Raw genomic sequence first — 18151 nt, 5'->3', positions numbered from 1 at the left:
ACGAGATTAGGCCCTCTGGAACATCTGATAAAAGGCCTGGAAGACACCATTAATAACTAAAGGGTCCGTCTCCAACAACCCAATTTCTACCTTAATACAAGGAATAGATATTACCGACCTACTCTCTCTAGCTAAATATGCCAACACTTTACCATTTTTATCTCTAAATTCCGCCTCCCTATCCACCATTCTCTTTTGGATTCTCTCCTTTTAACTAATCAGTAAAGCCCTTTGTGCTTTAGCCCACTTCCTCTCTACCTCAGGGGAGGGGTCTCTCACCATACCTGCCCCCAAAGCCCCAATCTCCACCTGCAATGCCCCTAGCAGAATAAGCAATCCTCTGCCCTGTAACAACTGCCATGAAAGTACCCCTAACATACGCCTTATAAGCATCCCACTGCACTAATTTGTCAGGGTGAGACCTATTGTGTTCCCAAAAACAATTATGGGCTTCAAGCAAAGATGTCGCTACCACATCCTCTTATAACCAGCCAGGGTGCATGAGCCAACGTTTAGAGGAACGACTAGGGCCCAAACATAGGGTAAGTATAAGAGCTGAGTGGTCTGAGATCCCCCTAGTGGTGGTGTAGTGGTGAGCAGCACTCGCTGTTCAGCCTGGGGAAGCCACAAGCATGAGACCCCCGGTGTTCAGGTGGGGGGACTTCAGCAGACAGCAGTGTCCTCCAGCCAGGCAGGCAGGCAGACTAGGGCAGCAGGCTTTCACTCCAATAGCACCCCTAGATGGTCTCAGTCAGTGCGGGGATCTGCAGGCAAGATAGGGTATGTGAGAGCTGTTATCACTGTCCCCTGTAGCAGCTGCAGGAGCCAGCACACCCGAGCACAAGCTCGCTCCCGCCACACAATCCAGTCGCGGGATCGGTAATGCCCAGCCTCACGATCGGTAATGCCCAGCATTAACCCTGGGTCCTGGCGCTGCTGATAGGAATAGGGACCCACTGAGTTTGAAGCATTCTCTGCTCGTGAGAACGCTTTAAATGCCGGTAACGGGACTCAGGGCGTACATGTACGCCCTGCGTCCCCAAGTGGTTAAATAGTGATAATATAAAACAAAAGCTCTACCAGTGGGATATCACTCTAATCGTACATACACTTCGACTAAAGATAACACGTCTAAAGCATCCCCCCCCAAAAAAAATGTTTTTTCAATTTATTTCAGTTTCGCAGTATATTTTATGGTAAGATGAAAGGTGTCATTACAAAGTACAAATGGTTCTGAAAAAAAACAAGCCCCCGTATTGATCTGTGGATGGTAAAATGAATGTAAATCTGTGTTTCTGTCATTTGCTGAAACATTTCACATGTCACAGAGATATTTCAAAAGTTTTGATCGATCATTAGAAAAAGCCAGGAGAAGCGCTACGCTCTGCGCTTCACTCCCCGGCTCACTGCAATCTCGGGGCAGGAGACTTGCTCCATAGACTTACAATAGATCTTGTCTCCTGCAGTGAGCAGGAGAGTGAAGTGCACAGTGCAAGCTACAAGGATAGAGGGAAAGGGATACTCCGTTGCTACACATTTTATCCTCGTAGGATAGGGGGTAAGATGTCTGACACCCGGCGTGCTGTACGTTATTTTGAGAACTCCGACCAGGTCCTCCAGAACCCGGTGTTCTCAAAATTATGTACAGAACGTCGGGTGTCTGCAATGAGATCCCGGCGGTCCCAGCAGTGGGACCCCTCCGATGAGACATCTTATCCCCTATTCTATGGATAAGGGATCATAATGTCTAGCAGTGGAGTACCCCTTTAAGTAGAATGGAAACAAGATGACTTGTTACACTGTAGAGAAAAACATAATAGATTCTTAAAGGCCTTACATCCAATAAGAGACAGAAAATAGTGGATTTCTACAGTGTTTTAGATATGCTGGATATTGTAGTGTCACTGGTGTTTTTGGACATATCTGTGGTTTAAAAAAAGGTGAGATCAGATGGCGAAAATGTTCTATGATGTCAAGTCGTGGAGTAATTCGGCACTAACTATACATGTGACTAACTGTACATGTGACTGTACATATTATTGAAAAATTAAAAACTGTTTTATCCTTGGCAGATGACTGTACCAGGAGATCAGAGGAGAATCTTATATCTTCATATTATAAAGCAGATGATGACATCACACAAGATACATATGAAGAACCTTCCATTATCCCAGATACACCCTCAGCCCTTCACAGACAAGATCTGTCATCTCATCCGGTTATACAAGTTCTTTCATCTGACTTATCGCAAACTGTTAAGCAAAAAGTTAAAAGTAACCAAAGGGGCATTCAACATAAAAGAAGTCACAAAGAAAATAATTCATTTCCATGTTCAGAATGTGGGAAATCTTTTACTATGAAATCAAATCTTGTTGAACATCAAAGAATTCACACGGGAGAGAAGCCATTTTCGTGTCGTGAATGTGGGAAATGTTTTACTCGAAGATCAACTCTTGTTGACCATAAAAGAATTCACACTGGAGAGAAGCCATTTTCATGCCCAGATTGTGGGAAAGGTTTTATTCAGAAATCGAATTTTATTCGCCATAAAGAAATTCACACAGGGGAGAAGCCATTTCCATGTTCAGAATGCGGGAAAAGTTTCACTATAAAATCAAAGCTTGTTGCGCATCTGAGAATTCACACAGGGGAGAAGTCCTTTACTTGCCAAGAATGTGGGAAATGTTTTCCTGTTAAATCGGCCCTTGTTGAACATCAAAGAATTCACACGGGGGAGAAGCCGTTTTCATGCCAAGAATGTGGGAAATGTTTTACTGTGAAATCAACTCTTGTTCTCCATCAACGAACTCACACAGGGGAGAAGCCTTTTTTGTGTCAAGAATGTGGAAAATGTTTTTCTGTAAAATCAAGTCTTGTTCAACATCAGAGAACTCACACAGGGGAGAAGCCATTTTCATGCCCAGAATGTGGGAAATGTTTTACCGTGAAATCAAGCCTTGTGGAACATCAAGGAACGCACACAAGGGCGGAACCATTTTCTTGTTTAGAATGTGGGAAAAGTTTTAGAAGTAACTCAGATCTTCTTTACCATCAAGCAAGTCACTCGGGGGAGAAGCCATTTCCATGAACCGTACATGCAAAGTCTTTTTATATAAAATTTTAATCCAATTGCACATAAAAAGTCACACAGGAAAAACATTATGTCCAGAATGTGGGAAATGTTTTAGCTATAAATAACATATTTTTTAAGTACTCACGTAGGGAAGTATCCTTTTTCTTTTTATGTTACTTGTTTAATTGTCAAATAATATGGTTAAAAAAAACACATCTGTCAAAGTGAAGTCACCAGAGGAAAAGAAAGCGATTTAAAGCAATAAATTATAATTGAAAAGTCCGCAGTTGCCAAGAAATTTTTTAGTTATACAAAAAGCAAATAAAATCCCGAAAAAAATACCTATAGTTCAACAGTGTGCTTAGAATATTTCACATTAAAGGAGTACTATAGTGTAGGACAATTTATCCAGTATCCAAGGGATAGGGGATAAGTGTCTGATCGCGGGGGTCCGACCAGCAGTCGGACCCCCGCTTTCAGACATTTATCCACTATCCAAAGGATATATTGTCCTACATGATAGTACTTCTTTAAGATATATACAGACACCATGTGAGACACCAATTCATTCCCTCCCATCCTTGTGATGCTCAATCTTCATCTTTACTTACGGAGTGAACATCACTACGTGATGGATGGCGGGCGACAACACCCATCAGGCACCCTCCATTAAAGGGGTACTCCAGTGGAAAACTTTTTTTTTTTTTAAATCAACTGGTGCCATAAAGTTAAACAGATTTGTAAATTAGAAGAAAAAGTGGTATGCGCAGCTCACAGCAAACAGATTGCGAGTAGAGATGAGCGAACTTACAGTAAATTCGATTCGTCACGAACTTCTCGGCTCGGCAGTTGATGCCTTATCCTGCATAAATTAGTTCAGCTTTCAGGTGCTCCCGTGGGCTGGAAAAGGTGGATACAGTCCTAGGAGACTCTTTCCTAGGACTGTATCCACCTTTTCCGGAGCACCTGAAGGCTGAACTAATTTACGCAGGAAAAGTCATCAACTGCCGAGCTGAGAAGTTCGTGACGAATCGAATTTACTCTAAGTTCGCTCATCTCTAATTGCGAGGTTAACTGAGAAATTTCAAAAAACAAAGTACTCAGTCCTCAGCAAACTAACTTAAAATTAGCTAATATGATGGATGGATGGTTCAAAAATTTAAAAAATAAAAGTTTCCAAATCTAAATATAATTTATTGTATGCATAAAATCAATACAGCAAATGAATGAATAATATACAGTGACCCCCCCGACCTACGATGGCCCCGACATATGATCAAATCGACATACGATGGCCTCTCATACGATGCTTTTTTATGTCGGGGCCATCGCATGAAGTGTTATCCGGCAGCGCCAAATGCTTAAGCTGCTGCCGGATAGCAGCTTAATGTTCCCTGTGTGGTGCGGTAAGTATTACTTACCCCTCCACGATGCTCCGGGGTGCCCTCCGGGTCCAGCGCTGGTCTTCCGGTGTCTTCTCGGCCCTCTCCGATGACGTCAATACGCTGCTGCGCCCAATAGGAATGGCGTACGCAGCGGCTTAATGACGTCGCTACGCAGGCCCAGTAAGGCCTTGCAGAGGACCGGAGAAGACAGCGGAGGAGCGGAGAAGACAGCGGAGGACCGAAGAAGACAGAAGAGGACCGGAAAAGACAGCGGAGGACCGGAGAAGACAGCAGAGGACCGGAGAAGACAGCAGAGGACCGGAGAAGACAGCAGAGGACCGGAGAAGACAGCGGAGGACCGGAGAAGACGACAGCGGAGGAGCGGAGAAGACAGCGGAGGAGCGGAGAAGCGGAGAAGAGAGCGGAGGACCGGAGAAGAGAGCGGAGGACCGGAGAAGAGAGCGGAGGACCGGAGAAGAGAGCGGAGGACCGGAGAAGAGAGCGGAGGACCAGAGAAGAGAGCGGAGGACCGGAGAAGACAGCGGAGAGCCCAGCGGAGGCCCAGGGACACCATCTCGAGCGGCAGGGACAGGTGAGTACAGCTTCCTATACTTTACATTGCCCGAATCCCTCAACATACGATGGATTCGACAAACGATGGATCGTTTGGAACGAATTACCATCGTATGTTGAGGGACCACTGTATATAAATAAGCTGCAGGGCCCTACAGCTGTGTATATTATAAAAATATATATATATATATACCTGGAGAGAAAAATAAGTATATAATAATGTAGACAAATTGTATAAAACAGTGATTCCCAACCGCGGTGCCGCGGCACACGTGTGTGCCGTTCGCCATTGGCCGTGGTGTCGCGGGATTTTGCTGTGATTTTTATTTTTTTTTTAAATATCCCGCCCCGGCCTGCGCGCTTATGACGGGCGGCGCAGGGGGGAAGGGAAGCCTGCGTGCGCACACAGCGTCCCCCTCCCCACTGCGTCCCCTGTGTCCCCTGCGTCCCCCTCCCCCTTCTACCTTGCGGTGCAGTGGGCCAAAAATGGGTCCCTGGGGCGGAACGATCTTCACCTGCGCCGGACTCCCGTGCCTGCCGTGGACCTGCAAAGCTGCGGGGACCGGCTTGCTTAAGGTACTGTACCCTTTCCACCCCTCTGTTACCCCTTCTCAACCCTGTCCAACCCCCTCCCCGCCATCACCCGGGTCCACCGTATACCCCCCCCCTGTCACCCATGTCCATCCCCCCTGTCACCCATGTTCACACCCCCCCTGTTGTTCACACCCCCCCTGTCACCCACGTTCACACCCCCCTGTCACCCATGTCCACCCCCCCTGTCACCCATGTCCACCCCCCCTGTCACCCATGTCCACACCCCCCCTGTCACCCATGTCCACACCCCCCTGTCACCCAGTCCGTCCCCCCCTCCTGTCACCCATGTTCACCCTCCTGTCATCCCTTTCACTCCCGTTCACCCCCTCCTGTCACCCATGTTCACCCCCTCCTGTCACCCATGTTCAACCCCTCCTGTCACCCATGTTCACCCCCTCCTGTCACTCATGTTCACCCTCCTGTCATCCCTTTCACTCCCATCCACCCTCCTGTCACCCATGTCACCCATGTTCACCACCCTCCTGTCACCCCTGTTCACACCCATGTTCACCCTCCTGTCATCCCTTTCACTCCCGTCCACCCCCTCCTGTCACCCATGTTCACCCCCTCCTGTCACCCATGTTCACCCCCTCCTGTCATCCCTTTCACTCCCGTCCCCCCCCCCTGTCCACCCTCCTGTCACCCATGTTTACCCTCGTCCACCACCCTCCTGTCACCCCTGTCCACCACCCTCCTGTCACCCCTGTCCACCACCCTCCTGTCACCCCTGTCCACCACCCTCCTGTCATCCCTTTCACTCCCGTTCACCCCCCATCACCTATGTCCACCCCCGTCCACCCTCCAGTCATCCCTGTCACCCCCGTCCACCCTTCTGTAATCCCTCTGTCATCCATGTTCACCCTCCTGTCGACCCATGTCCACTCCTCTGCACCCCTGTCCACTCCTCTACACCCCTGTCACCCATGTACGCTCCTCTATACCCCTCTGTACACTCCTCTACACCCCTTTGTCACCCATGTACGCTCCTCTACACCCCTCTGTCCGCTCCTCTACACCCCTCTGTACACTCCTCTACACCCCTGTCACCCATGTAGACTCCTCTACACCCCTGTCCACTCCTCTACACCCCTGTCACCCATGTACTCTCCTCTACACCCCTCTGTCCACTCCTCTACACCCGTCACCCATGTCTGCTTCTCTACACCCCTGTCACCCATGTACGCTCCTCTGCACCCCTCTGTCTGCTCCTCTGCACCCCTCTGTCTGCTCCTCTACACCTCTCTGTCCACTCCTCTACACCCCTGTCACCCATGTACGCTCCTCTACACCCCTCTCTACACCCCTCTGTACACTCCTCTAAACCCCTGTCACCCATGTACGCTCCTCTACACCCGTCACCCATGTACGCTCCTCTACACTCCTCTACATCCCTCTGTCCACTCCTCTACACCCCTGTCACCCATGTACGCTCCTCTACACTCCTCTACATCCCTCTGTCCACTCCTCTACACCCCTCTATCCACTCCTCTACACCTCTGTCACCCATGTAGACTCCTCTACACCCCTGTCCACTCCTCTACACCCCTGTCACCCATGTACTCTCCTCTACACCCCTCTGTCCACTCCTCTACACCCGTCACCCATGTACGCTCCTCTGCACCCCTCTGTCTGCTCCTCTACACCCGTCACCCATGTCTGCTTCTCTACACCCCTGTCACCCATGTACGCTCCTCTACACCCCTCTCTCCACTCCTCTACACCCCTCTGTACACTCCTCTACACCCCTGTCACCCATGTACGCTCCTCTACATCCCTCTGTCCACTCCTCTACACCCCTGTCACCCATGTACGCTCCTCTAGACCCCTCTGTCCACTCCTCTACACCCCTCTGTCCACTCCTCTACACCCCTCTGTCCACTCCTCTACACCCATCTATCCACTCCTCTACACCTGTCACCCATGTACACTCCTCTACACCCCTCTCTCCACTCCTCTACACCCCTGTCACCCATGTATGCTCCTCTACACCCCTCTGTACATTCCTCTACACCCCCCTGTCCACTCCTCTACACCCCTGTCACCCATGTACTCTCCTCTACACCCCTCTGTCCACTCCTCTACACCCCTGTCATCCATGTCTGCTTCTCTACACCCCTGTCACCCATGTACACTCCTCTACACCCCTTTGTACACTCCTCTACACCCCCCTGTCCACTCCTCTACACCTCTGTCACCCATGTACTCTCCTCTACACCCCTCTGTCCACTCCTCTACACCCCTGTCACCCATGTACGCTCCTCTACACCCCTCTTTCCACTCCTCTACACTCCTGTCACCCATGTACGCTCCTCTGCACCCCTCTGTCTGCTCCTCTACACCTCTCTGTCCACTCCTCTACACCCCTGTCACCCATGTACGCTCCTCTACACCCCTCTCTCCACCCCTCTTTCCACTCCTCTACACCCCTGTCACCCATGTACGCTCCTCTACACCCCTGTCACCCATGTACGCTCCTCTACACCCCTCTGTCTGCTCCTCTACACCCCTCTGTACGCTCCTCTACACCCCTCTGTCCGCTCTTCTACACCCCTCTGTCCACTCCTCTACACCCCTGTCACCCATGTACGCTCCTCTACACCCCTCTGTCCACTCCTCTACACCCCTCTATCCACTCCTCTACACCTCTGTCACCCATGTACACTCCTCTACACTCCTCTACACCCCTGTCCACACCTCTACACCCCTGTCACCCATGTACGCTCCTCTACACCCCTCTGTCCACTCCTCTACACCTCTGTCACCCATATACGCTCCTCTACACCCCTCTGTCTGCTCCTCTACACCCCTCTGTCCGCTCCTCTACACCCCTCTGTCCACTCCTCTACACCCCTGTCACCCATGTACGCTCCTCTACACCCCTCTATCCACTCCTCTACACCTCTGTCACCCATGTACACTCCTCTACACCCCTGTCACCCATGTATGCTCCTCTACACCCCTCTGTACACTCCTCTACACCCCTGTAACCCATGTACTCTCCTCTACACCCCTCTGTCCACTCCTCTACACCCCTGTCATCCATGTCTGCTTCTCTACACCCCTGTCACCCATGTACACTCCTCTACACCCCTCTGTCCACTCCTCTACACCCCTCTGTCCACTCCTCTACACCCCTGTCACCCATGTCTGCTTCTCTACACCCCTGTCACCCATGTACACTCCTCTACACCCCTTTGTACACTCCTCTACACCTCTGTCACCCATGTACTCTCCTCTACACCCCTCTGTCCACTCCTCTACACCCCTGTCACCCATGTCTGCTTCTCTACACCCCTGTCACCCATGTACACTCCTCTACACCCCTTTGTACACTCCTCTACACCCCCCTTTCCACTCCTCTACACCTCTGTCACCCATGTACTCTCCTCTACACCTCTCTGTCCACTCCTCTACACCCCTGTCACCCATGTACGCTCCTCTACACCCCTGTCACCCATGTACGCTCCTCTACACCCCTCTGTCCACTCCTCTACACCCCTCTATCCACTCCTCTACACCTCTGTCACCCATGTACACTCCTCTACACCCCTCTGTCCACACCTCTACACCCCTGTCACCCATGTACGCTCCTCTACACCCCTCTGTCCACTCCTCTACACCTCTGTCACCCATGTACGCTCCTCTACACCCCTCTGTCTGCTCCTCTACACCCCTCTGTACGCTCCTCTACACCCCTCTGTCCGCTCTTCTACACCCCTCTGTCCACTCCTCTACACCCCTGTCACCCATGTACGCTCCTCTACACCCCTCTGTCCACTCCTCTACACCCCTCTATCCACTCCTCTACACCTCTGTCACCCATGTACACTCCTCTACACTCCTCTACACCCCTGTCCACACCTCTACACCCCTGTCACCCATGTACGCTCCTCTACACCCCTCTGTCCACTCCTCTACACCCCTCTGTCCACTCCTCTACACCCCTGTCACCCATGTACGCTCCTCTACACCCCTCTGTCCACTCCTCTACACCCCTCTATCCACTCCTCTACACCTCTGTCACCCATGTACACTCCTCTACACCCCTGTCACCCATGTATGCTCCTCTACACCCCTCTGTACACTCCTCTACACCCCTGTAACCCATGTACTCTCCTCTACACCCCTCTGTCCACTCCTCTACACCCCTGTCATCCATGTCTGCTTCTCTACACCCCTGTCACCCATGTACACTCCTCTACACCCCTCTGTCCACTCCTCTACACCCCTCTATCCACTCCTCTACACCTCTGTCACCCATGTACACTCCTCTACACCCCTGTCACCCATGTATGCTCCTCTACACCCCTCTGTACACTCCTCTACACCCCTGTAACCCATGTACTCTCCTCTACACCCCTCTGTCCACTCCTCTACACCCCTGTCACCCATGTACGCTCCTCTACACCCCTCTCTCCACTCCTCTACACTCCTGTCACCCATGTACGCTCCTCTGCACCCCTCTGTCTGCTCCTCTACACCTCTCTGTCCACTCCTCTACACCCCTGTCACCCATGTACGCTCCTCTACACCCCTCTCTCCACTCCTCTACACCCCTGTCACCCATGTACGCTCCTCTACACCCCTCTCTCCACTCCTCTACACCCCTGTCACCCATGTACGCTCCTCTAAACCCCTGTCACCCATGTACGCTCCTCTACACCCCTCTGTCCACACCTCTACACCCCTGTCACCCATGTACGCTCCTCTACACCCCTCTGTCCACTCCTCTACACCTCTGTACACTCCTCTACACCTCTGTCACCCATGTACGCTCCTCTACACCCCTCTGTCTGCTCCTCTACACCCCTCTGTCTGCTCCTCTACACCCCTCTGTCTGCTCCTCTACACCCCTCTGTACGCTCCTCTACACCCCTCTGTACGCTCCTCTACACCCCTCTGTCCACTCCTCTACACCTCTGTCACCCATGTACGCTCCTGTACACCCCTCTGTACGCTCCTCTAAACCCCTTTGTCACCCATGTCCACCCCTCTACATCCCTCTGTCACCCATGTACACTCTTCTACACCCCTCTGTCACCCATTTAAAAAAAAGTTTGGCACCTAATAGATTTGTTTTGCAGGTTTAACGGTGAAGAATTGTGTGTGGAAGAAATCGTGATGATGGCCCCGACCAGATGGAGAAGAGAAGACAACATTGCAAATTAGAGAAGACGTCATTTGTGAGTTGCTGTATAAAGCAGCACTTTAAACTACATACCCACTGATAAATAGATATAGTGCATTGCATTTTTTTTTTACCATTTCCCCCCTTTTATTTTTTTATTTTTTTTTTGCTCGTCAACCTCTGTAGCGGTGCCCCGCGGAATTTTTTTTTTTCTTCGAGGTTTGCCCCGACCCGAAAAAGGTTGGGAAACACTGGTATAAAAAGATAACATAAGAATTGGGTTAACACATCGAGTTATCACATAAGGAGCCTGGCAGTCCGGCTGTTGGCGTTTGCCGTTAAGCGATTCCTGAAAATGAAAGTCACAGGCACTAAGTGCCACTCACCCACTCCACGCCAGTCCCGAGGGTCCCGGGGATGTTATCTTCTTGCTCCAGCTGGAAGCGGCGAAAGCAGAAAGATGATAACATCTCCAGGACCCTCGGGACTGGCGTGGAGTGGGTGAGTGGCACTTTGTGCTAGGGTCGGGGCGGTATACCGGTTCATACCGAATACCGAAATTTTTGTGCGGCACAATATAAATTTTAACCCATACCGCAATACCGGTTTAGCCCCTTCCCCTCGGGGATGAAACCACCATAAGTTACAAAAATACCGCGATACACATATTTGGCCATACCGCCCAGCCCTACTTAGTGCCTGTGACTTTCATTTTCAGGAATCGCTTACCGGCAAACGCCAACAGCCGGACTGCCAGGCTCCTTATGTGAAAACTTGAGGTGTTAACCCTATTTCTGGTGCTCCTCATATGGAACTTGACTTGTTGCCATTCACTATACAAGATTTATTCTTACCGGCCCAGATTTATCAAACTGTGTGAGGCTGGGTTCACACCACGTTTTTCAAATACGTTAACCGTATACGGTTTTCCCCAAAAAAAACGTATACGACCGTATCCGAAACCGTATGCATAGAGAATGCATTGTAAACCGTATACCAAATGTTGTGTACGGTTGCATCCGTTTTGCCTCGGATACAGTTTTGCCGATTTTTCAACCGTAGGCAAAAAACGCTGTCGACCACGTTTTTGCCTCCAGTTGGAAAACCGTATGCGAACCGTATGCGGTTCTTTTAACATTGTTGTCTATGAGAACCGTACACAGAATTTCAGAATACGGTTGCACACGGTTTTTCTAATCCGTTTTTTGGAGTTGACACACGCGCAGATCTTCTCTCACACTCTCCTCAAGCCAGGGTGATCCACACAGGAAACCACTCCCACATCCTTTGGAATTTCAATAGAACAATAGTAACTTTATTAAATTGCTGGAAAACTAATTCCAACAAAATAGCAAAACCGTTGGCAAAAACTGATGCAAATGGATAGAACAGTACGGGGGAAAAACCGTATACGTTTTAATTTGGATTCATACGGTTGTATACAGTTTTTGCCATACGTTTTTTAGCGGAAAACCGTATACGGTAACCGTATTTGGAAAACGTGGTGTGAACCCAGCCTGAGAGAGAAAGTGGAGGGATTTTCCCCTAGTAACCAATCACAGCTCAGGCAACAAGCTGAGGTAAAGTGAAAGCTGAGCTGTGATTGGTCGCTGTTGGACAATCTCTCCACTTTCTCTCACACAGTTTGATAAATCTGGGCCGCTATTCTTACCATTCTTCCTCTGGGACTTTTTTTGTTTCAGTTTATTCATCTACAGGATTGGCAACAATTTCATGAAACAATTGGGAACTGTTACTTTGTGATAATAGGACTTGTTCTACAATTTTTATCTGCAGGTTTTGTGATTATATATATATACAGTGATCCCTAAACTTACAATGGCCTCAGCATACAATAGTTTCAGCATACAATGGTCTTTTCTGGACCATTGTAACTTGAAACCAGACTCAACATACAATGCTTTGAAATCTGCGAAACGTGGTGGAAGAACCAACCAATCAGAATGGATATTTCACTGGTAAAACCCCTGTGCATGCACTGACTGGTGTCTGGTAGCGCCCCCTACAGTACAGGGAGGTATTACATGTTCTCTACAGTACTACTCTTTACCTGTATTACTGAAGTGTATGCACTGACTGGTGTCTGGTAGCGTCCCCTACAGTACAGGGAGGTATTACATGTTCTGTACTACTCTTTACCTGTATTACTGAAGTGTATGCACTGACTGGTGTCTGGTAGCGCCCCCTACAGTACAGGGAGGTATTACATGTTCTGTACTACTCTTTACCTGTATTACTGAAGTACATGCACTGAGTGATGTCTGGTAGGGCCCCCTACAGTACAGGGAGGTATTACATGTTCTGTACTACTCTTTACCTGTATTACTGAAGTGTATGCACTGACTGGTGTCTGGTAGCGCCCCCTACAGTACAGGGAGGTATTACATGTTCTGTACTACTCTTTACCTGTATTACTGAAGTACATGCACTGAGTGATGTCTGGTAGCGCCCCCTACAGTACAGGGAGGTATTACATGTTCTGTACTACTCTTTACCTGTATTACTGAAGTGTATGCACTGACTGGTGTCTGGTAGCGCCCCCTACAGTACAGGGAGGTATTACATGTTCTGTACTACTCTTTACCTGTATTACTGAAGTACATGCACTGAGTGGTGTCTGGTAGCGCCCCCTACAGTACAGGAAGGTATTACATGTTCTGTACTACTCTTTACCTGTATTACTGAAGTGTATGCACTGAGTGGTGTCTGGTAGCGCCCCCTACAGTACAGGGAGGTATTACATGTTCTGTACTCTTTACCTTTATTACTGAAGTGTATGCACTGACTGGCGTCTGGTAGCGCCCCCTACAGTACAGGGAAGTATTACATGTTCTGTGCTATTTACCTGTGCAAGGGTTAGCTTCTCCTTTGGTGAGGGCGGCTCCATTTTCCTTTTTTAGGACATTGCGTGTTCTGTACAGGACCCTGAAGAAGCTCCTGTCCTCTACATAGACCAGTGTTTCCCAAAGAGGTTGCCTCCAGCTGTTGCAAAACTACAACTCCCAGCATGCCCGGACATGCTGGGAGTTGTAGTTTTGCAACAGCTGGAGGCACCCTGGTTGGGAAACACTGACAGACAGTGATTACAGCTCCCAGCAGATCTTTCTTACTTTTATATGTAAGGATTTGCTTTATCTATATTAGTTATCTACTTATTTTTCTTTATTCCTCACTTTTTCCTATTTTTGGATGACATTTTGGAGGCTTCAGAACCAATTACCAGGTTTCCATAGAGTTATGGTCTCAACATACAATGGTTGTCCCAGAACCAATTAATATAGTAACTTGAGGGACCACTGTGTGTATATGTATATATGTGTGTATATATATATATATATAGTGAGAGAGAGAGACAGAGAAAGAGATATATATTTTTTTTCATTTGATTTTGCCGGACCGGTCGTAGTCATACAGTGGTCCCTCAACATACGATGGGAATCCCTTCCAAACGGACCATCGTTTGTTGAAACCATCGCATGTTGAGGGATCCGTGCAATGTAGACAATAGGAAGCTGTACTCACCTGTCCCCGCCGCGCCGGACCCGTCAGACCCTGGATGTTGCGCTCCATCGCTGTCACCGTGATGTCCCCGCCGCTCCGGAACCTCTCTGCTGCCCGGGATCGGCACTCTCGCGTCGCCGTCATCACGTCACTATGCACGGCGCTCCTATTGGATGACGGGACGGCGTGCGCGGCGACGTGATGACGACAATGGAGAGCACCGGCGATGTAGGGGATCTCGAAGAGGACGCTCCGGAGCCCCGAGGACAGGTAAGTGATCGTCACCGGAGCTCACAGGGCACCTTAAACGGCTATCCGGTGTCAGCTGAAGCAGTCTGCGCTGCCGGATAGCCGTTTATGCGATGGCCCCGACATACAAAAGCATCGTATGTTGGTGCTGCCTTCAATATGACCTCTGAGAGGCCATCGTATGTTGAAATGATCGTATGTCAGGGCTATCGTAGGTCCGGGGGGGGGGGGGGGGGGGTCCACTGTATTCTTATGTTATTATCTTTTTTAGAGATGAGCGAACTTACAGTAAATTCGATTCGTCACGAACTTCTCGGCTCGGCAGTTGATGACTTTTCCTGCATAAATTAGTTCAGCTTTCAGGTGCTCCGGTGGGCTGGAAAAGGTGGATACAGTCCTAGGAAAGAGTCTCCTAGGACTGTATCCACCTTTTCCAGCCCACCGGAAAGCTGAACTAATTTATGCAGGAAAAGTTATCAACTGCGGAGCCGAGAAGTTCGTGGCGAATCGAATTTACTGTAAGTTCGCTCATCTCTAATCTTTTTATACAATTTGTCTACATTATTATATACTTATTTTTCTCTCCAGGTTTATATATATTTATAATATACACAGCCGTAGGGCCCGGCAGCTGATTTATATATATTATTCATACATTTGCTGTATTGATTTTATACATATAATAAATTATATTTTTCGATTTGGAAACTTGTATTTTTTCCAAATTTTTGAACCATCCATCATATTACCTAATTTTGGGTTAGTTTGCTGAGGATTGAGTACCTTCTTCTTTTTTCAGATTTGTAAATTACTTCTATTAAAAAAATCTTAATCCTTCCAGTACTTATTAGCTGCTGAATACTACGGAGGAAATGCTTTTCTTTTTGGAACAAAGAGCTCTCTGCTGACATCACGAGCACAGTGCTCTTCTGACATCTCTGTCCATTTTAAGAACTGTCCAGAGTAGAAGAAAATCCCCATAGAAAACATGCAGTTCCTAAAATGGACAGAGATGTCAGCAGAGAGCACAATGTTTCAATGTTTCAAAAAGAAAAGAATTTCCTCTGTAGTATTCAGCAGCTAATAAGTACAGGAAGGATTAAGATTTTTTAATAGAAGTCATTTACAAATCTGTTTAACTTTCTGGCATGAGTTGATTTAAAAAAAGAAAGTTTTCCACCGTAGTACTCCTTTAATGTCTATGGGAGGAGGTGTGACAGCTATGTACTAGTCATCACCCCCCCTCCCATAGACATAAATGGAGGAGGCATAAACGAACACGGAAGCTCCAAGCGAAGTACCTGAACTGCGGAGAACACAGATCTGACCCCCCACATGGCTTAGTTACATGTCCCACCACTAGTATGTTTTGGACACATCTTATTTTCGTGCGAAATCCACAGAAAGAATAAACACGAATATTCTTTTAGTGGATGCCGGAATCAGGATTTCCGTGGCAGAAAGTGTGCACAGTGCAGCAGAATCCAACTGGAATCAACGGGATTTTGATGCAGTGGAATTTAGGAATGGAATATTCCTGTGGAATTCCGCTCAGAAAATCCGTCCCGTGAACATAGCCTTTAGTGGGACGGGGAGTTCTGCATTGTCTGCATTTATTTCTGTTCCTTATTTCACTGCTATGCGTCACATTTAGAGATGAGCGAACTTACAGTAAATTCGATTCGTCACAAACTTCTCGGCTCGGCAGTTGATGACTTATCCTGCATAAATTAGTTCACCTTTTCCAGCCCTCGGGAGCACCTGTATCCACCTTTTCCAGCCCACCGGAGCACCTGAAAGCTGAACTAATTTATGCAGGAAAAGTAATCAACTGCCGAGCCGAGAAGTTCGTGACGAATCGAATTTACTGTAAGTCCGCTCATCTCTAGTCACATTGTTACGTCGGATTTATCTTTGTATCTTTCATTTTGACTTCTGATGTTATTGTCAATCCTCACGTGGTCTTAGTCGGACTCATTTAGTTGTGAAACTGTTGGAAAATAATAATAAAATAAAAATATATAGTGTAGCTTCAGGTTTATTCTTTACTGAGGGGGAGGAAACGTTCCTGGGCTGGCCTTCATATCTCATGTGGGAATTTCTTTCCTTACTCCTAACAACTGGCTGCTCTGTGCACTGAGGCTCTGTTACACGCCCCTGGCTCGCACAGCAGGCTGATTGACAAGTTGAGAGCCTGCACACACAATTCCTGTATTTTCACTGTAATTTGATAAATCTCCCCCCACAGAGCTTTGGATAGGGGATAAGATGTCTTTGGCCAGAATACCCCTTTAGGCTACATTCACACGTAATAGGATCCTGCACAGATTTGATGCGCAGGATTTGTAACAGCCAATTAGAAGCTGTGCTCAGTTATTTAGTTTACATTGAAATCTGCAGCAGAAAATCCAATGGATCAAATCCTGCGCATCAAATCTGCGTACGTGTGAACGTACCCTTAAAGCGTACCCGTCAGATCCAACAAAGAACATTTTTTTTAAATATATCACTCAGTACCTAATCCTGACCATGTACATCTAATTTTTATGTGTCTAGAACCTTTATTTCTTTTTTTATTACACTTTTAATTCAGCTCACTAGTCTTAATTCCTCTCAAAGGGAGGGGGTGTGGCCTCACTGTGCAGGTCTCCGCCCCCTCCCTCAGTATGCTGTCTGCTCACATCTCCCCTAGCATCAGCAAAACTACAACTCCCAGCATGTCCTCAGTGACAGTAGCGGGACACAAGCTGACAGTGGGAGGACAGCCCTGCGCTCCCAGCTGTCAATCAAGGAAGTGTGTCCATGACATAGGTGATGACGCATGGACACAGCAGGACTAGTATGTATCTCAGGAGGCAGGGGGGGCAGTTGTTTGACTGGATTTTTCTGTATGAAATACTGAAAATTTTCTAATGAAAGCAATTGCAAAACCTATTGGTTATACATTCTTTACAACATATCAGAAGTTTTTGTATCTAACCGTGCCCATTTAATACTTACGTCACCGCAAGATTTTAGTTTTTCCTTTTTCAATACATTAGCAAAGATTTGTGACATTCTGTAATCACTATGGGGGAGATTTATCAAAACCTGTGCAAGGGAAAAGTTGCCCATGGCAACCAATCAGATCGCTTCTTTCATTTTGCAGAGGCCTTGTTAAAAATGAAAGAAGTGATCTGATTGGTTGCTATGGGCAACTGGACAACTTTCCCTCTGGACAGGTTTTGATAAATCTCCCCATTTGTCATTATGGGGGAAAAAGAATAATAGGGGCTGTAACAGAACAACGGTGAAAGGGTCTGAAAACTTTCTGACTGCATTTTATGTGCCGCTTGCTCAACTGAACCATAGACAGCGGAGGATGATTCTTTTGGCAGTAAAATTTCAGAGGCAGAAACTCAAAAAATGTTCATAGTGCAGTCTGTGCAGCAGAATCACATTGACACCAGAATATCCGAGCATAAATTTTTAAGCAGAATTAACCCTTGGAAAATTCTCAGTCGGAGCCCCGCCTTATGAAGAACTCCTCCAAACACAACAAGTTGAGTTTTTACCAAAAAGTTCTACTTTGGTTTCATCTGACCATATGACATTCTCCCAATACTCTTCTGGATTATCCAAATGCTC

General features: G+C 47.9%; 1 protein-coding gene across 1 annotated transcript in view; it reads left to right on the top strand.

The window, feature by feature from the left end:
- LOC130294092 (zinc finger protein 84-like) overlaps positions 1–3355 on the top strand; it is a gene marked incomplete at its 5' end in the record, with an annotated part of 41809 nt that extends 38454 nt beyond the window's left edge. Inside the window, one exon of the mRNA XM_056543559.1 lies at positions 2073–3355. Within this exon, the coding sequence (XP_056399534.1) occupies positions 2073–3088 (1016 nt within the window). The remainder of the gene's footprint in view (positions 1–2072) is intronic.
- Positions 3356–18151: the final 14796 nt, after the last annotated feature.

This window comes from Hyla sarda, chromosome 1 (genome assembly GCF_029499605.1).
Source record: "Hyla sarda isolate aHylSar1 chromosome 1, aHylSar1.hap1, whole genome shotgun sequence".
In the NCBI taxonomy this organism is placed as follows: domain Eukaryota; kingdom Metazoa; phylum Chordata; class Amphibia; order Anura; family Hylidae; genus Hyla; species Hyla sarda.
The sequence above is the reverse complement of the archived record's forward strand: the minus strand, read 5'-3'. Positions and strand labels throughout refer to the sequence as shown.